General features: G+C 51.3%; 1 protein-coding gene across 1 annotated transcript; it reads left to right on the forward strand.

Annotated features, from left to right (window-relative positions):
- Positions 1-26,740, forward strand: LOC142417131 (uncharacterized). The gene is given in 27 exon segments (XM_075517491.1): positions 1-45; positions 1,160-1,378; positions 2,450-2,506; positions 3,228-3,310; positions 3,894-4,059; positions 4,764-4,870; positions 6,210-6,437; positions 7,037-7,133; positions 7,625-7,723; positions 8,743-8,904; positions 9,220-9,398; positions 9,850-10,032; positions 10,964-11,108; positions 11,398-11,544; positions 11,731-11,961; positions 14,176-14,369; positions 16,159-16,286; positions 16,491-16,660; positions 17,468-17,647; positions 18,812-18,946; positions 19,288-19,431; positions 19,887-20,018; positions 20,813-21,946; positions 23,620-23,775; positions 24,194-24,307; positions 24,476-24,523; positions 26,410-26,740. Coding segments are annotated over 27 exon segments (4,890 nt in total). The 3' UTR covers positions 26,617-26,740.
- Positions 26,741-27,401: the final 661 nt, after the last annotated feature.

The raw sequence follows: 27,401 nt of genomic DNA on the forward strand, positions 1-27,401 counted from the left end.
ATGTATGCTGGGAGCAGCACCACGAGGTTGAAGCGAGAGCACCAGGTAGGCAGCACAGGTGGCCAGAAAGAGCTAAAGGGCCATGATGCAGCCATCAGCACCTGCAGCTGGCTGTCTCCTGCAGCCATCACCTTTGTCTGGCAGTACTGTCAGAATCTGCTGGCTTTTGGAAATGGTACAGACCAGACTTCCAAGCTGGAAGGTATAAAACATCCGCTTACCCAAAAAGCCTTTGAAGCGGATCCAACAGCAGCTGGACTGCTGAGGCTTTTGTGCTTCCCAGAGTGACACAGGGGACGCCCGCACCGTGATGGAGGAGGAAGGATGAACACTCTCACCAGGGAACTAATTGTTTTGGGGGTTTTTTTCCCCTCACAAGTGCATGAATTAAGTGTTACAGGTTGTAAGTTATGCAACCTCATGACCTGAGTGGTGAGTCAGTGAATTCATGTAATAGCCTAGTCTGGGCAAAGGGGACTGAGCCCTGTTTGTCCTGTTTGTTTGTTGTGTTTCTTCATGGGCTCAGGAAATAAAGCTTAATTTGCGGAGTACGCTGTCCTGTAGATTTGAAGTTCTCTCTCCCCTAGCGGTTTTTCTCTAACTGCTCGCAGTCTGTCCCGTTCATGCTGCAAAACGGGGAGAAAAAGATTCAGTAATTCCACCTAGGTATGCTTGCTTTTCGTACTCGATGGGAACTCCTGCTGCAGTGGCAGTCAAGGGCTGAAGTCTGAGCTTTTAGTGGAAAGCTCTGGCTGTTGTTCAGTTGGCTTCCCCGGGCGATGGACCTTTCCTACTGTCGCGGGGGTCCCCCGCTTCTCGCCCCAGTGTCCCCGTGCCCCCCCACCCGACGCTCTGGTGTCGGGGACCGTTTCCTCCCGCTCCTTCTCTCCCAGATTCCACGGGGAGCGGTTTTTGCCCCCAGCGTTCTGCGGGGCCGTTAACGGTCTCTGAGCAGAACTCGCTGGAGCAAACGGCTGCCGGGCGGCCTCTCCGCCGCGGCAGCACCGCAGCCCGGCGCGGCACCGTCAGCGAGGAGCGAGAAGGGACCCGCTGCCACAGAGCGGCCCCGAGCGAGCCCGGCTCTCCCGCCCCGCGGCCCGGCTCCCGGTCGCGCCCGGCGGGCAGGGGGAGCCGCTCCGCCCGCCCCGGCAGGCGCCAGGCCGCGGCCCGGGGCCGCCTGAGCGCGGTCCGCCGGGGCAGGCCGCCGAGCAGCCCCCGCCGCGGGGCCTGTCAGGCGGCGGAGCCCCGCGGGCGGCGGGCCCGGCTGGCGAGCGGGGGCATGGCGGCGGCGAGCCAGGCCTCCCTGCGGCGCCGGCTGCAGAGCTCGCAGGAGGCGCAGCACCGGCAAGCGGTGCTGGTGCGGAAGCTACAGGCGAAGGTGAGGAGCGGGGGCGCCTGCCCGGGGGCAGCTGCCCGGGGACGGGCCGCGGTGGCGGGGCGCCCGGGCCGCCCGCGCCGCGCTGAGGGGGGACTCGGCGGCGGAGATCTCGGGGGGCGAACGAGGGGCCCTCCCCGGCGCTGCCGCGGGCGGGACGGCGCCGAGCCCAGAGCTCGGGGGAGGCCCCGGGAGCCGCCCTGCTCCGCCCGGCCCGGCCCGGCCCGGCCCGGCCCGGCCCGCCCCGCCCCGCCCCGCCCCGCCCCGCGAGGTGTGCTAGGCGCCGAGCCCTGCCGCCGTCCCCCTCCCGCGCCCCTCTCTCGGTCGCTCTTTTCCGTGCTTAAACCGAGATGCCGGGCTTGCAGACGCCTTTGTTTGGCCACGGGAGCGGGGGGCTGTCCCAGAGGCAGGAGTCGAGCCGGCGGGGGGTTCGGGCGGCCCCGGGCAGAGGCAGGCAGCTCTGGCCGGGTTGGCCCGGGGCGCCGGAGCGCTGGCAGCGGGGAGGATGCCAGGCCTGGGCGGAGGGTCGGGGCAGGCCGTGCCCTGCCCGGCCCCGTGCCCGACGGTGGTCGCGGCACCGCTGCTGTCGGTAAGGTCGTCCTGCTTTTCTTGCCGTGCTTGTCTTCTGCAGCGGCACAGAAACCCGCAGTGTGCAGGGGCTGGGCAGGCCTGCGGTCAGAACCGACTTGACGTGCTAAATGCTGCAAAGCAATTCTGAAGGCTCGTTTCTCTGACTTCAGGGACCCGCTGGACTTTGAGCCCGTTGGCCATACTGATTTGGGGCACGTGGTGGCCATGGGCCAGGCATGGCTCTCTCGGTCTGTCCCATCCTTCTGCTTGCCGAGGCTGCCTCAGGATGAGCAGGCAGCACTACGTGTGAAAGAAACCCTGTCTCGCTTCCTTTAATGTTAGAGAAAGTGAAGCTTCCCTCTTATTGTAACGACGTCTTGTTGACTGTATCGTCGGCAGCACTGTGAAACGTGCTGTGCTTGGACTTAGAGACAAGCTAATGCAGGAGGAGCCGAGCCTCTTACAAGCTGCATTCGCTCATCTTCCTTCTGCGTATCCACCTAGGTCCTGCAGTACCGGACCTGGTGCCGAGAGCTGCGGCAGCAACTGGAAGCAGGAGGGGTGAGTGTGCAGGTTGCTAACTAAAGATTGTGGACGTAGCGTTCGTTAGCGCAGACCAAAAAAAGCCCCCCAAAGCAATGACAGAGGAAACGACAGAGTTTGCTGCCTGAGGGTTTAACGAAGCGCTGTAAGTTTGCCCGTCAGTGTTTTGTCCGGTTGCCATTCTCAGAGCAGCCAGTAGTCCCAGAAATGCCAGTCCAGAAACCCCTGTCAGGAAGGATTTTAGGTTTGTGACAGAGTGCTTTATTGCTGGCGTAACATTTGTCCTAGGTCTCAGGAGAGGGCTAGACTGCCCCTTACGTTATACGGCTGTCTCGGAAAAAGAATCGGTAGAAACAACAGCGATTTGGAGGGCAAGAATGCTGGCGTTCAACATACAGAGCTGGCTCTGTGCTTTTCTTTCTGCTTCGCGGCTGAAGTAAACCTCGGAAACGAAGGGTCGGAGGGTGGGAGAGCGTTCCCAGGCTTCAAGTCGAAGCGAGCACTCGCAGTCAGGAGCTGGGGATACCTAGCTGTGAGAGTGCAACAGTGGGAGACTGAGGAGAGCTACTCGCGTTGAGCAACGCCCTTCCCCTCCCTTCCTCTCCGTAGTCGCGACACTGTTATGCCTGGAGGAAGGCACGAGCTCCTGAGCTACCCAGCAAATGGAGGGGAAAGCGATGGATGCCACAGTAGCGAAGGGAGCACGAGGATTTGACTAGGCATTTCCTTTCTTCTTAAGGGACCCGTTCCAGGCAGGTGGGAAGCTGCAGAAGACCACAGCCTGGAGAAAGCACTGCTTCGGTTGGCAGAGGAGCAGCAAAGGTAAAAGGAAGAAGCGTTCCCTCATACTTGGTATCCTGGGTGCTCATGGAAGTGAGGGAAAACCTGTCAGTGCTGCCTGGTGTCCCCAGGGGAAGCGGTTCGGCAAGCCGCTTTGAAAGGAGAAAGGTCCGCAAGCTGTTTTCCGTGGTGCAGTAATAGTGTTGTGTGCTGAATGGCTCTGTTTTGAGCGGGGGGTTATTCGGGGTGACCTCCCGCCTAAAGGCCCCTTTCCCGCCTAAATGATTCTGTGGTTGAGGAGGTGAGGGACTCGGGAGAATGCTGGAGAAAGATGATGCATCCAGGGATCAGACAGCACGAAGGGGAGGCAAGACGGTAACTGTGGGCATCGTCGAAGTTGAAGAGGAAGGGGAAACTGAAACTGTAGGTGGAAATTGAAGGCTTAAAGCAAGGAGAAGCAAATGAGTTTGCCATCACAGAGAGATCTTAGTTAATCCTAGAAAGCACTTGTACTGCCTCTCCGTTTGACAGCAAAGTCAGTGTTGAGGGAGCTGGAAAATCACGGGGATGCTGCTTGTGGACAGCAGTTGTTCAGTGACCTCATTGCTGTTTCTCCCTTTCCAAGGTGTGAGAATCTGGCAGAAGTGAACAGCCTCCTGCGGGAGCAGCTCGCTAAAGCGAATGAGGTTAATTCAGCCCTTAAAGAAGATGTTGGAAAACTGACGGCGGATTGGATGAGGGCCCGGGAGGAGCTGGAATTGAAGGAGAGCGAATGGCGCAATGAACGTGAGGTAAGGGTAGGCTACGGGAACGTCAGATGTGATGCCAGAGTGGAATGAGAACGCATTTTACTCCTGTCACAGAGAACTTGCTGTGTGAAAGCTGTGGCTACATTGAGGGTGTATTGGTGTTGACCAGCAGAAGACAGGGGTGTGAGATGGAGGAGTGCCAGCAAATTGTGGTGATGGAAGGTGCCCGCCTGCTGTGACCATAGTACTCGGGCTTATGGGCAAAGGCTTGCCGTTGCTGGGCACTGCAGGGCAGTCACACGTGAACGCTCGTCTTTTTTTAAGAGTTCTTACCTCTCCGCCTAGGGCAGTGGAGACCAGAGAGGTCTGTGTGTTTTCACATTCAGAGTAGCCAACAGAAGAACAAGACAGGCCTCCCTTTCCCTTACCAGGAGCCTGTTGTGAGCAAATCTGACACTGCTCGTGGAGGGGCTTGGTTTTGTCTTCCTCCACCAAGACCGCTAGACACCTCTGCAAGGCGCTGATATCCACTCCTGCGGGGAGAAGCGTGGATCTTCCCTTCTTTGAAGTCAGGTGGCAGGTCTACTGAGGATGCTTCCGTGGTGGCTCTTCAGTCCTTGATGCCCCCGTTGCAATAGTTATTAAAGGGGAGCTGGTGATGGTGGTTGTACTCTCTGCTGTCTGAAAGACTTGTACGGTGACAGTGAAGGCTGAATTGGCATTTCTTTTTGTCTTTGCACGTTTAGCTTTACGACAACTACGTAAGGGGTGACCATAACAGTCTACTCAGCCTATGGCGCCAGGTGGTAACCTTCCGCCGTCATTTCCTGGAAATGAAGACTGCCACTGACCGGTGAGTAGAAGTGAAGGCTGGATCTCTTGCAGAGAAAACGCAGCTTCCCGTCACACCTGCTTTTGGAGCCTCGATGTTACCTTAGTTGCAGCTAAAGATACGATTTCTCCTTTGGGAGTCTGCAGCAATGCCGTTAAGCATGCTTTAGGCTATTTTCAGAATCCTGTTGTGTGATGCTGGTTTTCAGATAAAACTGAGGGGCTCGGCTATAAGCAATGCCGAGGCCCCGAAGAGATAACTTGACTGTGGTGATGTTTGGGCGTATTGACACAGACACAGGCATACGTGGACACCTTGGAAGAGACTCACCAAAGCTGTGCCTGCAGCATGTAGAGCAGTCCATTTCATAGAATGATGAAAATCTGCCTTAAATCTCCCTGAGTTTCTTTTCCCACTGCGCCTGGTGGAAAGATCATTCATGAATATATATATATATATATATATACTTTTTCCTTCTCATTTCCAGCTTACGTTTATTGCGGTCGGTTTGTATCCGCTCGTTTATTCTGGTCAGTTGGTATCCGCTTATTCCTGTACCAACATTGCTGAGAGAAAGAATAGCTTCTCCACCCGGGTACTGCATTTATCCAATGTATTTTGCTTAGTTCGATGCCTCTTTTTATGATTGTTGTCTTGCTCCTGGACTCCCCGAGGTTTCTTTCTCACAGTTGCCTTCTACACAGACAACAATAGTGTAGCCTTAATAGTACATTCTTCTGGTGCCAGCATGCAATTTCAGACTCTGGGTGGCTGTCAGCCATTTATCTGATTTGATTAGAAGCTTTCCTTGATGTGAGAGTATGCCTGGCCTACTATTTAATTCTTGTATTATTTGTGCTTTTTTGTTACAGCATTCCAGGCTTATTCTCACACCACCTTCCTGAAACGTTTCTTATGTGGATATTGTCACGAGCCTCTTAGCAGTCCAAGTGCTGATAATAAGAGGTCGCTTAAGGCCGATCCCCTAGGTGTAAAAGCTGGGGACCTGGGTAAAATTCCTGGCATCTGTTACTGATAATTAGAGTCCGCTAATAGGATAGAGCAGGAGCAACAATTCATAAGAGTAATTAGAGGTCCTTGAAGCCTTCTGGCTGTGCCATAAGGCTGTGCCTCCTTATCTCTGAGGAGAGAACAGACTCATTCCTCAGCGGTCCAGTAGACTCCTTGCTCAACTGTCAAGGTGTGTCCTGATCCCAGAGTGTCAGGTGAATGACTCGTCCCCAGGGGAGCTGTCGTCTTTCCTGCCAGCTTTTACTGTTGCGCAATTACGGGCTTCAGAAGCGAGTCAGCTGATGGAGGTGGTGGTGTGAACATGAGCTCTTTCTGTATTCTTCTTCAGAGATTTGTCAGAGCTGAAGGCAGAGCAAATGAGGCTTTCTGGATCTGTACTTGTAAACTGCTCCCGCCTGCACTCCCGTGTACAGCTCTGGGAGTCCGTCGCTCTGGGTAGACCTGTCCTGAAGGATCTGGCACAGCAGCAGGCGGAACAGGAAACAAACCAGAAGGCTCGGGAAGCGATGTGCTTGCAAGCCAAGGGGGACCTGGAGAAGAAGGAGCTTCAGGACAGGTAAAGGTGTTTTAAACTTTGCTAGTACCAACGTTATGGCTTTTGTGGCTGCTTCTGGGATTCCTGGATGAGCGGCTGTGTTCACGTTTAAAACACACCCCTTGTGCACAGCCTTGTTTCTGTCCCTAGTCAAACTCTTGCCTTCAACAGAAAGGACAGAAAAAACGACTGACTGACAGAAGCTCTTCTGAGTAAGACAAGGCTGGAAAAGAGGTTGCATATTACGATGTTTTTGCTGTTAACTGATTCTTGGTGAGAAACTGAGAGCAGCCTAAAGAGAGCTCTGTCTCTTGGACAGCCCTTTTGGTACCCAGCAAAAGGGCTGTGCTAAAGGAGTTGGGAGGAATTTGCCCGGGGCCATCATAAGCAACGTAGCACCTCTGTCCTGACAATTCCTTGCAAGGCTGAGTGCAGGAGGCCTTTGGGGCAAGAAGTGCCATTTTGCAGCGTCAAGCACGTTAACCTGTAGAGGTGGACGCTGCCTTTGCTGTATTTTCTGGGTTGAACTTTCTCTGCTGTGCTTCTGGGAGCTGCTCAGCTCTTTAACAGGTGATGGTGTGCAGCGCTTTTGGAATGGCACGTGGACCTTCTCTTCTCAGGGTGATGGAGCTCTCAGCCTTGCTCGTACAGTCTCAGAGGCAGAACGAGGAGAAGGAGGAGACCGTGAAAACGCTTAACGACACTGTGGAGATTCTAGTATGTTTTACCTTTAGAGCTGGGCGATAGCCCAGTGTTTGCTCCCCAGCCTTAGCACAAAGAGGTGTGGCTTCCTCAAGAGAAGGAGCGGTCAAGATGCTACCTGTATGGGAACATCAGGCACGTTGCCAAAATATTCCTTGTGTGTTCGGCACGTGTGGAGTCAGTGCAGGTGCAGGCAGTGGCAGGGGAGCTGCAGACAACTCGGGTGTCTTCCTCAGGGGGGTTGCACCAATGCTGTTCTGCCTGTGACTTTAAGTCTCTAGGGGTCAAAGTTCCTTGGACTTGACAGCTTCATAGCAGTCTATAAAAACTAGCTGTTGGTCTTTCTCTTCTTAGTTTTAGCAAAGAAGAGATGGAATAGATAGGGGAAGGAATCTACTGGAATCACTAGGGCTGAGGCTTACCGGCATGACAGTGCCACTGAGGGTGGGACTGCTACAGAGGGGAGCAGCTCTTCCCTGCCCAGCCTTTCCTTATTCTGTTCTCAGGAAGCGAGTCGGTTAGAGAAAGAATATGAAGCTTCCTTGGCTAAAAGCACCAAAGAAGAGAATCTTTCCCTCCAAAAGCTGATAAAAGATATAACGGAGGTGAGTACAGGGTTGGGACCACATCCCTGTAAGTTGGATTGAACTGTACTTGAGGAAGGCAACAGACCAGCCCGGGGAATAGATAGGCATGTTGTGTACTGTCCACGTTAGCTGCTACTGGCTGTTTCATTTTTATACCGCTTTTCTGACATAAAACCTGTTATGACTTCCGAGTTGGCTGTCCTGTGACACTGCAGCTGAGTCGCTAGAAGTTTCAGCACCTTTGCCTTCACCGTCTCGCTAAGGTCTCTCCTGGACTGTGCTTTCTGAGTTGGCCCCTTGACATCTGTATTGCAGTGTTGCTTGGAGGCTTCCCCCACCCTCCTTGAGCAATGACTCTGTTGTTCTTCAGATTTTTATGAAAGGTCACTGACTCAATCGATGCACTTGCCAACTCTGCTCCTTCACTCTACCTTCAGTGACCGTTATTATTTCCCCAGAATCACCACTGGCCCAAGTGTTCAAGTTACCCCAAAGCTTAGTCCTAAACTTCACTCTATGGAGGGGGTGGGGGGGTTAATCATCAGATCTTTTACACAGCCTCTCACAAAGTCAGTTCTTTCCCTACATAAGGTAGTCATTTTTACCCTCTGGTGCTGCTGCTCGGAGTCATTACAAACATTGGGTTTTTGATTGCCGTTTTCCAGTATTCCTCAGCTTCCTTCTTCCCTGGGCAGTGTTAATGTTTCCTTTCGTTGCTGTTTCCAGTGTTGGTCTGGGGCTCGTGTACGTGGCTCTGAGAAGCTGAAGGAGACCAAAATAATTCCTGAGAGCTTCAAGACACTGGGCGTTCAGGCAGCCTCCAGGCACTGCACGCTTGTTTTGCCTTGTTTCTAGTAGCTGTATTCAGAAATCCCTGGAGTACTTGTGGCCACAGGGACAAAACTTCTTTGCCGACGGAAGAAATGAGAGACTTGAGTTTTTAATGACGCTAGGGTGCAGTGGGGGGAAAAAGGAGAAATAGGTAAAGAAAACCAAGCAGCGTGAGCAAGGAGTAACAGCTTGATGTGGGCTTTCAGGTGGTGTTAGATGACAGTGAGAGCACGGTCAGCATTCTCTGCACTGACAGTTCCCAGCATGCAGAGTCTAGCAACATCCTCTCTTGCCTGAGCTCCGTTGACGCAGAGCACGCCTTTGTATTGGTTCAGGAAGCGCTGGCAAGGAGGCGAGGAGCAACACAGGTGAGAATTGCTGCTTGCCTTCACCACTGGCCACAGGCTCAGCTGCTGATGCCTCCCTTAGCTTGAAACCTTTCCATTTACTGAGCCAGTTTAGCCAGTTTCTTTCTAGCCTTCTCACTCTTGGTACCGTATTGCCTTGCCAGTCTCACCGGCTCTGTGTTCTACTGCTTTTCTCTCCTTGATCTCCACCCCCTCATCACAGCTTTTGCCTTCAGATGAGCTGTGTCTCTGCTTGCTGCTTCCCCCAGCTATCTGGAGCCGTCTTCCCTGCTCCTTATTGCTTGTTTGTGCTCTTTCCTTGCCCATTCCTTGCAGGCCCTAAAAGAAGAGCTTTCTGCCAGGCAGGACTCTATTGATTTCCTGCAGCACCAGCACAGACAGCAAGAAGAGAAGTGCAGCGAGCTGCAGCAAAGGCTTGAGCAACTGGAGGAGGAATGCAAGACGTCCAGCAGCCACCGGCAGCACCTCCAGTCTCTGGTAGAAGCACTCAGAAGGTGCGTGTTTCCTCCTTCTCCTGCGTCCTAGAGGCAATCTGCTTCCGGTTCTGGCAGTGCAGAGGTGTTACGGGCAAAGACCGTGCCTGCCCTACTGCGTGTCTGCCTCTGTTGGGCACTTTGGCATCCTCCTGTCACTGCTTTTCGCGCTCTGCTGTGAATCCTGAGGCTGTCTTGGAGATTGAGCGCGATGTTGGCATACAAGGTGCCTCCCTCTCGACGTGCTGCTTCTCTGAATTCTGTTCTTTGGGTGCCCTTTCCTAGCCGCTGCTTCTCACGGAATGAAGGCAAAAGCCTGCCTGCCTTTCTCTTTCCCTCTTCAGTCACTTTGTGAGGGGAAGAGCAAGTTCTTCCTTACCGTGCTCCCCACAACTCCGTCCTGGAATGATGAAAATGGGCTCCGTGACTCTGCAGGCCGCTTCATTCTTCTAACTGAGCCTTGTCTCTGCAGCGACTGTGCAAGCCTCGAGAAGACCAGGGAAGAGCTACAGCACCAGCTGGAAGTAACGGAGCAAGAAGCCTCGCGCCTGCGTCAGAGTCACACTGAACTGCAGCTGAAGGAAGATTCAGCCCAGGGGGAAAAGGTGGAGCAGCAACAGACGATGGAGAGAGCGCGTCGTGACCAGGAGCTCCTGTGAGTGTTCAAGCTTTCTCTGGGCAGGGGTGGGCGTTGCTGGACTCTAGGAGGCCCACCGTAAAAGAATGACTTTTGCACGCTCATCGTTTGTAGCATAGAAGGGCGCAGGGAGCGCGTGGGCAGGTCTGGCTGCCTACTGACATGCAGCGTAGCTGCCTCCTTGTACTTTCTTTATGACCCTTTAAAAAAGCCATTCCAAACCTGCCCAGAGTAGTTGATGACAGGCTTAAGCTGAAACAAGAGAGGCTCAGCCTGGATTTAAGGAGAACAAAAATTGAACAGCTTGCTCAGAGAGGTTGCGTAGAGTCCATCCCTGGAAGGTTGGAAGCCCCAGCTGGACGGAGCCTTGAGCAACCTGGACTGATCCCATAGCTGAGCCCAGCTGCTTTGAGCTGAAGATTGGGCTGGAGGCCTCCTGGGGTCCCTGCCAGCCTGATTCACCCCTGTGATCCTCTGATTATTGGACTGGAAATTCATACACATCTCCTCCCCAGAGAGATTGCAGGCTCTTTCATCGTTTCACTGCTGAAGGCAAGAGTAATTGTGGGAATATTAATCTGGGCTTCAAAAGTCTGTCTGACCCAAAGAAGAACTTTGGAAAGTCTTGTATCCAATGTATCAAAAAGGAGAGAGAGAAAACTAACAGGCAGGAAGCTGTGAAGTTGAGAGCACCTGAGCTTTTTGGAAACCTTCTGTGGTTTCTGGAAGCTCGTTTTACTTTCCCAACGACGCACGTTTCAGCTGCGTCGATGACGTAGTGAGTGATGCAGCTCTAGTCAGGAAATTCCAGCATTCTTTAGGTGTAAACAGAAAGCTGCTGGAAAGCATTCAAACTGCCGTACCTGGGACGTAGTATGTAGTCTTGGCTTTGGAAACGAGGATGTTTTTACATTAAAAACTTGTTTGTCCTTCCTTCCCCTTCTCGTAGACTGCAGGACTTAGCTGCACTTGAAGGAAAACACTCATTATTACAGAGTGAGTTGGTAGTGGCGAGAGAGACACTGGAGGAATCGCAGCTTCAGAGGGATCTGCTGAAGCAAGAGAAGCAGGAGCTTACCACGGCACTGGAGAAGGTACGGTCACCTTATTGCTAGGTAGCACTTGTGGGAGAGGGAGTAGTGATAGCAAGACCACCACAGATGCTGTTTCTGGCAGTAGAAGACAGGGACAACGTTGTCGTCCTCCTCCTTCTTGGAAAACGGCGATCAGACCACACAGGCTCTTTGGGGTAGTCAGTCCCCCCGTGCTTATTGGGAGCGCTGAACTGGGAGTATGTCAGAGACACACAGGGGATGTGGAGTTGCTGCTTGGAGTCAGGGATTTTCCTGCCTTTGTTGTCACGTTGTTCTTTTGTCTCTTCAGGCAGAGCAGTCAGTAGCAGAGTTGACAGGGGCTCAGAATAAGCTGAGTGCTGAAATAGCGGATCTACGTGTTGCAGCAGCGAGCATGAGCAGTATCAATGAAGCTCTTGGCTTGGATAAAGTGCAACTGAACAACCTTGTGCTGCAGGTGAGCAGAGTTGCCAAAGATCTTGCCAGGTGTTGGTCTCCAGCTGCTGCTGCTTCTCAGACTTCTTGCCTTCTGACAGTATGACTGAGTGAATATGGAAATGTTGTTCCTTTTTCTGTCCAAGGCAAACCTCCTACAGAGTAAATCTTACTGTATGTTATTTCCTCTGTGCTTCTGTGATTGTAGCTGGAGCAAGAGAATGAAGTTCTGTCAGGTAAAGTGGACGAGATGGGGAGAGCAAAGATCTCTGAGCAGGAGGAGCTGAACTGGTATAAAAGAACAAACGAGGAGCTCTGCGCAGAGAAAGCCCACCTGGAGCAGCTGCTGAAGAAAGCAGAGGAGCAGCAGGAGGGGCTGCGGGTAGAGCTGACGCTGCTGGCCGAGGAGAAGGAAGAAACCCAAGAGAAACTTAGTCAGGTGAGACCAAAAACCTGGTGCTTCTGGGTGGGCTTTTGGCTGCTTGGCTCAGGGAAGCTGTGACCTGTGGGATTCTGCAGTGTTTTTGCCAAGGAGACACTTGGTAGTGCTGGAGGTCAGAAGGCTTTGTTTGCTCGTTTTTGGAAGCGTGTGGATGGCTTGCAGAGCTGTTCTGCAATTCTCCGAGTTGTCTTCTGCTTCTACAGTTCTTTGAATCCACCTGCCTGTGTTGGCCTCTTTTTTGCCTTTGGATAAGCTGCAGAGAGATGATTGTGTTGTCCACGAATCTGAGTGGGGCTGCTGCTCTCGCGTGTGGCAAAGGAAACAAACTGTGTAGCTCCGAATCCTTCTTCTGAGGCAAAAAGCAGGGCTGCATGTTTCTCTTTATGCTTCTTGGTGTGAAGCCTGCAACTTTCAAAACTCCGTTTGTTTGAGCCTAGAGAGTGGGACGAAGCTGCAAGTCAACGTCTGCTGTCTTGTATTGCTAAGAATGGGAATGACATCTTGAAATTGTTGACGTTGTATTTTAAGACATACAGGCAAGTTTGTGGCTGGAAGGCTGCCTGGGGGAAAAGGACCTGAATATCAGCCAGCAGTGTGCCCAGGTAGCCAAGGCAGCCAGGAGCATCCTGGCTTGTGCCAGAAATAGCGTGGCCAGCAGGAGCAGGGCAGTGATCGTGCCCCTGTACTCGGCGCTGGTGAGGCCGCACCTCGAATACTGTGTTCAGTTTTGGGTCCCTCACTACAAGAAAGACATTGAGGGGCTGGAGCGAGTCCAGAGAAGGGCAAGGAAGCTGGTGAAGGCTCTGGAGCACAAGGCTGATGAGGAGCGGCTGAGGGACCTGGGGTTGTTTAGCCTGGAGAAAAGGAGGCTGAGGGGAGAGCTTCTCGCTCTCTACAACTCCCTGAAAGGAGGTTGTAGGGAGGCGGGCGGTGGTCTCTTTTCCCAAGTAACGAGTGATAGGACGAGAGGAAGCGGCCTCAAGTTGCGCCAGGGGAGGCTTAGATTGGGTATTGGGCAAAATTTCTTCACCGGAAGGGTTGTCAAGCGTTGCTTGACAGGCTGCCCAGGGCAGTGGTTGAGTCGCCGTCCCTGGAGGTATTTAAAAGCCGTGTAGATGTGGTGCTTAGGGACATGGTGTAGTGGTGGGCTTGGCAGTGTTAGGTTTATGGTTGGACTTGATGGTCTTAAAGGTCTTTTCCAACCTAAATGATGTGATGATTCTATGAATTGTTAGAGCCTCTTTAGGCTTTGAGGAAGAAGGTGAGAAATAGGTGATCACACAAGACTCTTCGCTCTGGACGAACTGATTTTGGTACCCTGGCAAAAGAGCTTGGGAGAATCGTGTCACCGGAGGAGACTGGGGAGTTTGTCATCATTTAACTGTCAGTTACATAATGTGCAATCTTGGGTGCTGTGGGATAACTCTGAGAGAATTGTTTGTTTCTGGTGGTCTGTTCTCTGTTGGAGAGTCTTAGTTTTGGAGTACGTGGTATGTTTGGCAAGTAGCCAGCAGAGGTGTTGCACTGAAGACAAAACCTAAAAAATCACGGTGAAGCTTCAAGCTTGAATACCGGCAAGGTATAGTAGGCAACTTCTTTGTGTCAGACAAGTAAACCGTGTTGTTGACATGATGTACTGTACAAACAGAGTCTACCGTCTCTTTGGCCACATCAGCCAGGCTTTCATCAATCACTAAATGGCACTGCTCACCACAAGGGCTAAGCATCCCCTCATTGCATCCAACTGCTTTACACACTGAAGTAGGTGAGACCTTGATCTTTCTTTTTCCTAGAAGGAGAAACCACATGTATTTTCACTTTCTTCAGCGAGCAAAGTTGCTTTTGCTCACCCTTCCCTGAAAATTGCCAGCACTGGACTAGATTCTGATAGAATTCTAGTTGGCAAGGTGGCAGTTCTGGCAAATGCAGTGTTTTTGCATGAAAACACGGAGTCTGGGGTATGTGTGTTTGTCGTGAAGGAGCTGTCTGGTCCCAGGCAACCCAGCAGAGCCTTACACGTCCCTTTCAAGTTAACAGTGCCAGTGCCTTTGGGCAGCCCAGGGCATGAGTGTGGTATACAGCAGATGCTCTTAAACTTTCAGCCCACAGCACAGGAGCTCTTTCTCCTCTAGCTGATTCAGAAGTGGCACTGTCTGGCTCTGCACAGAACTCCAGAGAAAGGACTCTAACTGCATTTTGTCCCGCTTTCAGGTTTCCCGCCAGCAAGAGTCGGCTAGCAGTGGCCTGGAGCAGTTGCGCCAGGAGTCCTCTCGCCAAGGGCACGCACTGGCCAAGGCGTCCGAAGAGAAGGAACTGCTGGCGCATGAGAAGGCTGCCCTGGAGGTGCGACTGGCAGCCACGGAGCGGGACAGACAAGGCCTTTCAGAGCAGCTGGCAGAGGCCAGGTAAAGGCAGGGAAGAGACCCTAGGCAGGACATTATTTAAGGTCTGTAATTATAAAGGTGGTAATCGTTACACGAGGATGTGTTGCATGCTGTGTGCTTTTCAGATGTTTTCACCTTCCATGGACAGAAAAGGGAAGAATCTCGAGCAAAAAACCCCCCCCAGTATACCATGCTTTGAATGTTATTTTTCTGACAGCTAAAGCTAGCAAAGCTCTCCTGAGCCTTGCGCTCATGTTTATGCCCCCTTGCACGTTCCTGTGTGAAGTCCAAAGCGAGCCAACTTGCCTCTGAACTGAGTAATAATTAAACCATGCAGATGTTTACTGAAACCTGAAGTTTCTCTCTGGTTTTGGTTCTGCTTTGCACAAGTTCTGCTTTTCCCGGAAAAAAAAAAAAAAAGGAAAGAAAAAAAAAAAGAAAAGAAAGAAAAGTATCGAGATGTTTGTCCTCCTCTTAGGTGTTTTTTAGAAGACTCCTGAACTTGCAGAGCTCTACAAATGGTACTTTGGAGATTGTTTGTCGTGCTTCTTGACTTTTACCCTTTACCACTCCAGAGTATGGTGTTAGCAAGGCTGATGAACACCAGTTTGACTCGGTGTGTTTCTTGAGAGCTGCTGCTTCTTCTGAGCTCCAGCTTCTCTGATGTGATCCAGCTGAATTATGTTGGGTCAGCTGTTGGGCTGTTATTAAATTATTAAATGTTCAGCTCCTTTTTTTTTCTTTTTTTTTTTTTTTTTAACATGTTTACTTTGGACTGCCAGAGATTGGCATAATTAGAAACATGTGCTTGTTCTCCGTCTTGAAGATACATCCTCCATTGTCCATTGAAGTAGGGAAGTCCTTCTGTTGTGGGTTTTATTGCTGTACCACTCAGGTGCCCCTTTACCTTGGAGGACGTTATCCTGATTGCATCCCTGCACTAGTGAGGCACTGCTGTGTATTGTAGGAACCTGGCGCACCGGACGCTGTGCTAGGTCAGGGAGGTAACTGCAGCTCCTGGTTCCAGAAGCCTGTGTGTCATACGCAGCAGCAGTTGGTTGAAGTCTACGGATGCAACAATTTGCCTCTGCGGTACCACAACTTCCCTTTTGGAGAGCGACGAGTCATTTGGGCTACTGCCTACTTAGTTAGCAGTGCTGAAATAAAGGCAGCAAGTTTTTCTCTTGAACTTCCAACAGTTTAAACTGAAGGATACCTGTCTCTCCTTTCAGGTAGTGCTTGCTCAGATAAAATCTAGTTCTGATTTCTTACAAATGCTGCTACAAGCATGAGATTTTGCTGTATCATCTGCTGTCTTTCTTTAGTCCCTTTGAACCATAGGGAGTCTGGAAAATGACGTACCTATACCTGCACTAAGAACAGCATTAAAAAGTCACAGGTCAGCCAGGGAAATACTCTTACTCTGTCCCCCTGCAGAGCAACTTGGAAGTGCTGATGAGAATCGGGCTGTGAGCAGAGGCTGGGCTTTTGCTTGCTGGCACAGGCTTTGTGGGCACAGCTACCTGCACGTCATAGATCAGACAACAGCGATTGAAGATGTGGCTATTGAGATCGAATTTGGCTGGGCTTCCTGTGTTAGGCTAGCTCATAAGGAAAGCCGGGGCATTCCCTCGGAGGGGCCTGTGTGGCTATTTTAAATGGCAGAAATACATTTTCTGTATACACACGTTTCCATGCGACCCATTTTCCATACTCAGGTGTAGGGATCTTGAACGACTCCTTACCGGAACAGCTCCCTGTGGGTGTCAGGAGCAAGAAACTAATTTCTCTCCGTATTCCCAACTTGCAGGTCAGCGAAGGAGACCCTGGAATCCAGCCTGTTTGAGGCTCAGCAGCACTTATCTCAGCTGGAGATCACCAGGAGTCAGCTTGAAATCCGACTTCACACAGTTACGCAGGCCAAGGAGGTGATACAAGGTGAGAGCCTCGTGTGCTTTGTTTCCGGTGGTCCCCCTCCCTAGAGAAGGTGGCATAAAAACAGCTCTCTGTCCGCAGTGCTTCTGAGGAGTGAAGGAGCTGGAGGCAGATCCCTCCTACACTGCAATTCAAATGGCTTAAGGTCAGTAAGTCAGAAGCACTGTTTGTGTAGACTCTGAAGCTTGCCATTTGTCGTGTTTGCAGCGGAAGTGAAGTGCCTTCAATGTGAGCTGGAAGCAGAGAGATCTCTCATGAAGCAGGAACGGGAAGACATGGCGCAAGAGCTCTCGCGGACAGAACAGCAGTATAACACCACCCTCAAGCTTCGGGAAAGTGAGCACGAAGTGGAAATAAACAAGCTCCTGCAAGACCTGGTAGGAAACGTTATGCTTCGGAATTCTTCAAGCAAGCTTTGTGGGCTGGCTTTAGAAGAATAATAGCCTGAGCGTGCGAAACGGCAGCAATCGTCTGTCGTAGGCCACACGTTGCTAGGCCAGGCAGCAGAGCCGATGGCTCGTACTTGAAGGCACGTGAAGACCCACAGGACTGTGCTGGGACGGTAAATGCAGGCACGGATTCAGTGTGGGCGTGAGACGAGGTCAACAGAGGGTTGGGTGGTCCCCACCCAAAGCATGGCAGCAAAGGGCTGGGATCTTACCAGACTCCAGTCTACCACAAAGTAGTCTCCGGACATTGCCGGCAACTGCAGTCACGGCAACTTGGTTCCTTCCTTTCCGCCCTTTCAGGGTTGACAGAGGTATTACCTTTGGCCTTGGAGCATATGGAACAGGCCCCTTGTTCCTGGTACTTGAGTTGGTGGCCTGTCTCGTGACTAGGGCATGAGGGTACTGGTCTCTTCCTCACCCTGCAGTCCCTCTGCAGCTTTTCAGTGATGAAAAGGGAGGTGAGCTTTGAACCTAGAGACTCTGAGAGTGGAGAGAAATCCTGAGGAGGGAGGTGCTAGGAAACGGGCAGCCATCAGAGAGGGGAAGGTAACATCTCCTTTTCTTCCACCTGCTGACCCTCCTTTTAAGTTCCTTGACAGGACATGATTTATGGAGAGCACAAAGCCACTGCTGTGCACTCTTGAGGTGGGGGGTTGTGGGAGGGATGAAGCTTCACATTTCTTTGAGGAGCTTGGCTGGGACGTCATCTTGAAGTCTCTTCCCCCCCCTCATCAGGCAAGTGAGCGGGAAGGGCACCATTCAGAGCTGCAGAGGATGCTGGAGCAATGGGAAAAGGAGAAGGCAGAGACCGAAGGGGAGCACGAGAAGCAGCTGTTTGATATGAAGCAGAAAGTTGCTACCATGCAAGCTCAACAAGAGGAGGAACGAAGCAGAGTCGAAAATGCCAAGCAAGAGGTAAAGACTGTGAAAGGAGAATTTGTGTGGTTTGTTTCACGGCTAGAGCTGTGAGAGTTGGCTGGATATCGGGCTGTGTGGAGCGTGCCCTACCTGTTTTCTGCATTGAATGTGGTGAGGTGAAAGGCGTGCAGGGCTATCTTTGGGACTAGGAATGAGACCTCTCATAGGAAGCCAGGCGGAAATGTCACCTTTCGTTTTCGATTTTTGTGCTGCTGTTGTATTCTGGTTTTTGTAAGACTTGCCTCAGAGTATCTTCACCGTTCTCTTAACGGTCCTCTTTTGATGTTTCCTGATACGCATTTATAGCCTTAACTCCATGAAAGACCAAACTGAGTCTGCAGGACTGAATCCCCATGAGGATGGGGTTTTTGTCTGGGGGGGGGACAGGGAGGGGCGCAGCAGGATTGTCGGCAAAAGAAAAATCTTGTTAAAGACTCCTCTGAAGTATTTCTGAGCAGTAACGCAGAGGTGTCTTCTGGGCTGTGTTTTAAGTCACTTGCTGGTAAGCTGGTTTGTGCCCAGATCTCCTGTGCCCAAGCAAGCCTGTCCCACGCTGAGTCCTCCTTGTGTCCTACGCAAAGTCCTCTTTATGCAGGCTGCCTAGGGACAGCAGTACCCCGAGCTGTGTCTACAGGTATTGAAATGACAGGGCAGCGCTCAGAGATGACAGTGTGTCCCTGTCGTGCCAGTGCTTTCCCAAAGTCTACGGAATACCTTAACACTGAAGTAATTTTCACCAAACCCCACTTAGAATACATGAGTTTTCTGAAGGAGCTGCTAGCTTCAGCCCTCTGGCAGCCTTGCACTTTCTCTACTGCTAACTAGGTGCAAGAGTCGCTACTGAAAGACAAACGGGACACAGCAGGAGACGAGGGACACGTACCCTCCCCAGCAAGGCGAGACACCTGAGAAATGCCACACCTTTTTGGGTTAGATGACTAAGAGTTTGCTGGAGAGTCAATCACAGATGGACCGGGGATGGAGCATGTTCGTCCTGAAGCCAGTCGCACTTAGGAACCCGTGCCTCCAAGTGGGCAGATCAGGACCTAGGAGACCAGCAGCACAGTGCTTTGGGCACGTGTGAGCCCATCAGTCTTTGAGTCTTGTCACGCTAATTCTGTATGGGAAGCTTAAAGCCGTCTTCTCTTTCTTGCTGTGCAGGTCCTGCTAGAAAAGGAGAGTGAGAAGGCTGCTTTATTAGAGACGCTACTGCAAACTCAGGGAGAGCTAAGAGAAGCCTGGCAGCAGCTACAGCAGCTCAGGCAGGAGGTGAAAGAGCAGCAAGAGAATGGGCAGGTGAATCTGACTAGTAGGGCAGGTGGAGAGAACAGGCAGTTGGCAATTGGAGGGAAGCCGAGAGAGAGGCTGAGAGCGCCAGGTAACAGAGCGAAGGGCAGGAACAAGGCAATAAACCCTAAGTCCTGCGGCTGAGGAGGCAAGGACTACTGCAGGCACGGAAAGCACAGAGCCTGCTAAGCTCCAGAGATCAGCAACGGGAAGGAAGGGTCACAATGGAAGCAGAGCTGGGTAGAAAAGCAGCAAGAAGGGGCTGAATGAATGTGATTTTGAGAGAGAAGGAGAAAAAGGCTGGACCTGATGGCAGGTGCCAGTAACTTGCTCTCCATTTGTGTCTGCAGAACATCACAGAAAAGCTGCAAGCAGAGCTGCAGGAAACTCAGAGTAAGATGAAGGCAGTGGAGAAGAGGCACAAGGAAGAAATCAAAGCCATCAAAGAGGAAATGAATATCCTTCTTCAGCAGAGGGATGCTCTGCAGAAACAGGTGACTGAAACAGCAGTAGCTACTCCAGCCATCAACCAGGTGGTCTCTTCCCCTTCTTGCCTTTCCATTGCAGAGCAGCAGGCTGATGGGCTAATCCCTCTGCCTGCCGTCATACTGTGGCCTCCAGCTCAGCTGGTCTGAAGGAGACTTACTGGTCAGCTGAATCTCAGCTGCTGCCCTGGCCAGATGGGCTAGTCCTTTTGCTTGTTTGCCAGCAATCACCAGAAGGGGCTTCTGCTGGCCTGTTACTGCTAGCCTTGTTTTTTAAGGTGGTTTTTCAGATGAACGTGGTGACCCACTTAGATTTTTAAACAAGTCAGCTGTATCCATTGTGAACCTGCTACTCTCATGAGGGGGTGAAATTTAAAGTGGTTCTTTCCCTTTCCTGACAGTATATGGTATGGCTGACAGTGACAAGCTGTAGTCTTTGACTGCTTTGTTATGTTTTCCTTGAGGTGGAAGAGTTGCTGTCTCAGCTAGCAGCCTCCAAAGAGTCTCTAAAGGAGGAGGCTATGACTCTGCATCAGGAGGTGGCGTCTTTGGAAAGGAAACTCGAGAGCACCGAGAAGCAAAGAAGGGATGTCCTGGTGAGGCTGGCAGATGCCGTGAAGGGCCATTTCTTACCTATTTTTTGGCCTTCTGTTAATAATTCTAAGGAGCAACCTGGTTTTTGGTTTCACTTTTCCAATTGCGTTCTTCCAAATAAGTCGGAAAAGATGCCATAGCCACATAAAACTGCATTATGATTCAGGGTGCTTATTTTCCTCAATTCTGAAGATTTCTGCCCGTGAAGCTTCAGTCAAAGTAATTGTCAACCTTGTCTCTATTTACATTGCATGGTTTTGGCAATTATTTGTGTCCAAATCCATAGTTAGATTTCTAAATACCTGGGTCTGGAAAAAGGGGTGAGAAGAAAAAGTTTGCTAAGAATAGAAAGCTGTTCACCATTGCCCATCATCTGCGAGCAGACAGTGGGGAAAGAAGAGAGACATTTGAGAAACAAAAGTGCTGATCCAGCTAAATATGTATGTCTGCAAGGGGAAAACTAGTCCTGATTTGAAACACAGAATGACAGGCTGTGATCTGACCGTGAGTCCAAAAAAGAAAAAAAAAGGTAAAGGAAATGTTGGCGTTGTTCTCAAAAAAAAAAAAAAAAAAAAAAAAGGCGGGGGGGGATGATCAAATGTTGGGGTTGTTCTCTCTTCCCTTCCTCCCTACTAGAGAGAACATCATCATGCCACTGCCTAAATCATGCTTAGTCTGGACTTGAAAAAGCTCGAACCTCAGCCCTTGACTGCCACTGGAGCAGGAGTTCCAATCTAGTACGAAAAGCAAGCATACCTAGATGGAATTACTGAATCTTTTCCTCCCTGTTTTGCAGCATGAACGGGACAGACTGCAAGCACTTAATGAAAAACTGGCATGGGAGATAAAAGTTCTTCAGGAATCTGTCACAGCCTCTGAAACGCGAGCAAACACAGCAACAGATATGAATCACTCCCTTGAACAAGAACTGCAAGCTACATTGTCTATCTTAAAAATTAAAAGCGAGGAAGTGGAAACGCAGTGGGAGAAAATGCAGATGCTACAGAAGGAGGCAGCAGAGGTAAAAGCTTTGCAGGAGAACCTCACTCATATGACTGCCATCCTGTCAGAGAGGGAGGGAGAAATGAAGTTGTACCAGGAACAGATGAGAATGTTGGAAAAGCAGCAAGAAATGCATAAACCTCCCCTCAATCGGGTTATTAAGGACATAACAGAGAAAAAACAGGAGACGGAACCCCAGCAAGAACACATCCAGGAGCTGGAGAAGCAGCAAGAAAAACAAAGGATCGCTGTCAGCAAAATGAACACAGCCCTGGAAGAGAGAGACTGGGAGATCAGATCCCAGCAAGAAGAGATACGGGAGCAAGAGGAGCTCCTGGAAGAAGCCTTGCATGAGAGGGAAGGAGAGACCAAGGCTCAAGGTGAGCAAAAAGAGCTAGAAGAGGAAATCAGAGGTCTTCGGGAAGATCTCCAGCATGTTCGGCAGACTCTGACAAAGAAGGATGAAGAGATCGAGCACCAGAGAGACAGAGTCAGGTATTTAGAGAAGACTCTGGCAGGGAGAGAACAGGAGCTGAGGAGGCAGAGTGGACTCCTGAAACAATTAACATCAGCTTTGCGATGGAAAGATGAAGAGACCCTAAAGAAACAACTCCAGAGGCTCCAAAAATGGGAGGAAGAGGAAGCAGAGAAGAGGAAAGTTCTCCAGGAGAGGGACCGTCTCTTGAAAAGGCAGGAGGAGCTAACCCAACAGCTGGAAGATGAGAGGAAAGCAAAGGCGGAAGAATTGGAGCGTGTGATTGCTATTTTGAAGCAGACCGAAAGCAGAGAAATCAAATGGAAAGCGAAGGCACAAGCACTGACTCTTGCCCTTACCAAGAGCGAAACGGCCAATGGGACTCTGAGGGAAGAAATAGCCGTCCTGCAGGGTATGGTTCCAGAGAGGGACAAGGACCGGTTTCATCTTCCGGTAAGCACTGTGATCCATCATCAGTCAACTCACATGTCTATAAAGGCTCCTAAAGATGCTTCCCATAAAGATATGGGAATATACATTCCCATAAATAGATGACCTGCTTCTTGGCCAAAGAAACGGTGACTGCGGCCAGCAGGCTTGCCTGTCTGTGTAGCTCTGGCCGGAGACCATTCACCTGCTAGAATGTTTTCTGTCAAGCCCAGAACTACTGAAAGAATAGAGAGCTTGCCGTTAAAATTACATCACGTCCAACATTTGGGGGTGGGTCATGGCTTCTCTCCTATCTAGGCAAGCTTAGCCAACGTGTCGCGGTTAGGCGTTGGCATGGAAAGGAAAAAGGGCGCAGGCGACCAGACTAAAGTACTAAACTTAGTTGAATTTTGTAACGATGGCTGAACAGCAGCCACGCTGATGGTGCTTCGAGGATGCTTTCAGAGATGTAGATTTCGGAGGTACAGCTTTTCCGGTGTACTAAAAAGAACGGAATTCGCACCGTTGCCTGATCGGGTTAAAGGCTTTGTTGCACATTCAGGATGTACTTGTGCCGCAGTCCAAAAAGCACGAAGGCAAATTTGTGTGGGTTTCTCCAAGGCGACCTGACTCAGGTACTGCTAGTGGAACAGCTGCGACAGCCTGTGCTGCAGACTTGCCTGGGGCTCTGCCAGCACTTCCAGCATTCCGTTAGTCTACAGGCATATAAAAAATGCTGCTAATAAAAGACTGTGTTTATGCATTATACATTTACACATTACTTGAGAAATATTACTACCAGCCTGATGGGGATGGTGACAGGTATTGTGATCTGTTGATGGGAAGCAGAGAAGTGACAAGGGCAGGCCACATGAAAACAAGGGGAGATTTCAGTTGCATCCATATAGATCAGGTATGCGACAGCATTAGATCAGGTAATGCAGGTGCATCCGTAGAGATGGGTATAGTGCTGATAGCAAGACCACATGTACAGATGCTGTCCGAGCTTGCTTCAAGGAGCAGTTCGTCAAGAAACCCACGAGAGGGGAGGTGGCTCTGGACGCGGTTCAGAGCAGTGCACAGGGCTTGGGTGATAATGTGATTTTTGTCAAAGAGCAGCTCTGTAACCATGATGTAACAGTAGAGAACGAACAGAGAACGAAACCGTAGCGTCTTATCACTGCAGAACTACATGCTTCACCCACATGTTGCATATTGTTTGGTTGTCCAGGGACAGGGAGTAGCACTATAGATAGGAGAATATACAGTGAAGGTCAAAGAGGATGACCAAAGATGTGAAGAAGCTTCCCTAAGAGGAACACGTCCATGTGGAAGTCTTCCTGATGGGCAAGAAATGGCTGAGCGAGAGGGAGCTGGAAATGCTACAGACCTTTGTAAAACCATTCAGTGGCTGAATAGGAAAGGAATGTTTCCAGTCTCTCTCAAAACCAGAATGGGGGACACTGAACCAAACTAGCAGGAAGCATGTCCAGAACAAACAAGTCCGTCTCTCCAAGGTGATCTGGAGGAGGGCCCCTAGGAAAAGAGGGTGTGGTTTGGGCCCGTGGACCAGGAGGAGAAGAAGGGCCTTGGCACTGTCCATTCCTGAGTCCGGTCGCTCTCCCCCACGTGTTGATTCTGGCCCTCCTAACCTTTGTGTGGCACCAGCTCACATCATCTCCTCTCTGAATACCCAGCAGGCTATTGCAGAAGGGGAGCAGCTATCGTGGCTCTCGGAGAAGAGACTCCTGTCGCAGCGGCTGGAATCTCTGCAGCGAGCAGTTGCAAGGCTGGAACTGGAGAAGGCTGAGCTGAAGCAACTCAATGCTGAGCTCAGGAGGACTCTTGAGCAGGTAAAACAGGCGTTCGCTGCCTCTGCACAGCCTCGCGGTCCTCTGGAATGCAACACAGACAGCACTCTGGAGTCCTCTGCTTGTTTCCTTCCCTCTCCCACTTTCCCCCGTGGACACACACGTTTGTATTTTCTCTCTCTTCTGGCACCCCATTGCCTTCACAAATGCACATTCACTCCGGTACCACCCTTCTTGCCCCAGTGTCCCCAGACACACACATTTGACTCTCTTGTGTCAGGAACTCTTTCCTCTTGCTCTTTCCCTTCCACAGCCTACGTGGCGTGCTTTTTGCCCCCAACGTTCTCTGGGGCCATTAACGGTCTCTGAGCAGACACCTCCTTGCCATGATGTCCAGCGGTCCTTTTGCTCCTTGTTTGCTGGCCGGTTTCTGTGACCCTTTCTCCTGTCCAACGTGCAGGTGGAACGTGAACGGAGGAGACTGAAGAGACAGTGTCGTGGTCGGTCGCTGCCAGATGCACGTGGAGTTTCTCTCTCTGAGTCCGACCAGCACAAGATGCCTGCTTCTAGCCAGGTGAGAACAGAATCCTACTTGGTGGGAGGAGGCTCTGGCCATACGGGGGAACGATGGCAAATCCCAGGTGCAGCAGCCCCTCAGTAGAAACCTAATGGAAGTCACAGATAGACCATGGCCCTGACCAGACTTGGAGACTAAAAAGAAATCCTTGCGTTTTCTTCACAGGAGGAGCCTCACACTCGCTGCAGTTGATTAGCTGAGTTGCAGAACCAGGTGAGGAGTAGGAAAGCTCTCATCAAAAGCCGCCGTGGCTGTACTGATGGGCACAACTTTGCACGATGCTGCAGCCCGAGTTTGGTTTGGCTGTCGGGAAGCGAGTACACCGGGCAGCGTCGGACAGGCCTGCTGGCCACGGCCTAACAACATCATTCACCTAGGTCTAGTCTCTGAGTTGCCTAAAGGTCAGGCAGGGTGGGAGAGGGATTGGAGGAAATTCAGAAAACTTGCCTGAAAATAGAGACTATTCTAAGGATGCTCCCCTTGAATCTTACTCATCGTGTTGCCTGTTTCCATTTTCCCTTGACTCTGTTAGCAGCGGAGCTTGCGTCGTATCGGAGCGCCAGGGATGTGAGGCAGTTGCCAGAGCTTATAGCCTTCAGGCAAGCGTTAGTCTCGTATTGCTATGCTGTGCTAATCGTGATCCCAGCATCAGACCGAGTCAGAGACCTAAGCACTGTATGGCCATTTGCTTTATCAGAGTAAGAATGTACATTCCAGCTGCTCAACCCTGTTGCGTCCTTTGAGAGTGGTATTGGCAGTAGCAGCGGTCGCCAGACTTCTCTTCCGTCTACGTGTATGGGTCTGGTACACCCTGGCCTCCCTGAGGAAGCGAATCTTCACAGGCGTTCAGGGCAAAATGCAGACAATATTTATGTCAGTCACGTACATGAAGCTTAGCTCTGGCAAGTGAGGCAAGAATTCTGCTGAAGCCATCAAGGTGAATCCTAAGGGTGTTTTCACCAGGAAGCCTCCGTGCCTGAAGGTCCGTTGCTACAGATAACTCACTGAACCCCCTTGCCCTTGTGACTGTTGTGTCTGCCTGCACTGTGGACCTGCTTCCGCAGTTCAGCAGGAAAACAGAGGTGCTCTGCTCAAAGAATAGTCCTCGGCTGGCTAGTCAGGGCACTCCTCCGGGTCTGGGCAACAGCGGACCTGGAACTCCATCTCCCACTTCCTGGCAGATGCTCCCAGATGGCCGCTTCTCCCACTCGTACCTCTGGGTTACCTACCAGAGCGTGGGAGGGTTTTTCAGGCTTCCAAGCCCAGTTTCACAAAGGTGCCCTTACTATTTCAGAGAGGAGGTCAGCTCTGTCCCTCTCTTCAGCGGTGCTGGTCCCTAGCCTATGCATAGTGTTTGTTGTGAAGTGCCTTTGACGTCCTCCTTTCCGGGTGCGTCTCCTCCACTCCAGAGCAGGCAGAGGGCAACCTGCCAGAGCTGCTGTGGCTGCGCTGCACTGCAAACCTAACAGGAGGTGAGAGCAGCTGGGTCTCTCCCACCAAAAAGCCCAGCAGGCCCAACTCCGTGTTGCCAGGAAAGAATAGAGTTGGAGGAGTTTCGAGGCCTCAGCAGTCCTTTAAGGCTCATTTTCCCCCCCGGGTGTTGTTCAGCAAAGTATGCTCTGCTCGGTTGTGAAATGCTCTACAGTTAGGAAAAAGGAGAGTTTGCTCCCTTTTCAGGTGCTGGCTGTCAAGTTTTTAACCCAGATCATAACAGAGCAGCTCTTCAGTACCTTGCGTAAGCAGTAGTCCTCCTGCTGAGGAAAAAGCAGGAGGTGCAACTGAGGTGTCAGTAGCCCAACTCTCTCTCTGGAAAAAAAGAGTTGGGCTACCAAATCCTGTAGGAACCTCTCTCTTTAAGATACCTGCCGTGTCTCGGTGCTGTAGGTGTGAGTGGTATGCCAGCAAGCAACTCAACTTGTTGCTGATGCGAGTTCAGGTCAGGGCGACTGTGGGAACCTGTTACTTCCCATTGCACAAGGACAAAGAGTTGGTCAGGGCTGGAGTTAGAGGGTGCGTCTTCCCTGACAGCCGGTACCGTGGAGCTACGGATGGTCCTAAGAGCGTGGGCTTGTCTGAGCTCGGCCTTTTGCCTCTTTCAGGTGTCCCTTGAGCAGACGCAGCTGGCACGAGAACGGAAAGACAAGCAGGACTATATAGAGTGCTGTGCAAAGACCAGCCAGGAGCTGTCAGACCTTCACCAAGAGCTGTCTCGCTCCTTAGCAGCTGTGGTCAGGGAGCCCAAAGCTGCTGTTCTGGAGGCAGAGACCCGGAGGCTGGATCGGTCTCTGCACCTTCTTTTCCTGTAGAGGAACAGCTGCAGCATCACGGAGTTCCCGTCTTGTGCCCTTCCCAGAAATGTACATGTTTTGCTGTGGGAAAGGGGGGTGCCTTTGTTCTGTTTGCATTTGGAAGCAGCTCCTAGTGCCAGTGATTTTTTCGGGTTTTTTTAATAAAAGACATTTTGCAGAACTGCACTCTTTTAGGAAGAAAAGCAAGTGGTAGGTAAATATGTGGCTTAGGAGAAGATGATGCTAGTTCTTTACTTGCCCAAGTAAGCTCTGACAAGCTGTTGTCTGATTTAGGCTCTTGAGTTCATAGCCGTTCCCTGTGAGGAGGGAGGGCAGTGGAGGTGTTATTGAAAGGAGGGGGGAAGAGTCCACGCCAGGGATGGAAGGTGGTGTTGGGGTTTAGCCCCAGTCAGTAATTAAGTACCACCCCGCCGCTCGCTCACCCTCCCCCCCCGGCGGGATGGGGGAGAGAATGGGAAGAGCAAAAGTAAGAAAACTTGTGGGTTGAGGTAAGAAGAGGTTAATAATTGGAACAAAATAATAATAATGGTGATAAATTGTAATGAGAAGGAAAACAACAAGAGAAGGAGAGAGGAACAAAACCCAGGGGACAAAAACAAACAGTGATGCAACCGCTCACCCCCCACCCACCGACGCCCAGCCAGGCCCCGAGCAGCGATCGCTGCCCCCCGGCCAAGTCCCCCCAGTTTCTGTACTGAGCAGGACGCCCTACGGGGTGGAATAGCCCTTTGGCCAGCTTGGATCAACCGTCCTGGCTGTGCCCCCTCCCAGGCCTTGTGCGC

Source organism: Mycteria americana, chromosome 14, assembly GCF_035582795.1.
Source record: "Mycteria americana isolate JAX WOST 10 ecotype Jacksonville Zoo and Gardens chromosome 14, USCA_MyAme_1.0, whole genome shotgun sequence".
NCBI classification, from domain to species: Eukaryota; Metazoa; Chordata; class Aves; order Ciconiiformes; family Ciconiidae; genus Mycteria; species Mycteria americana.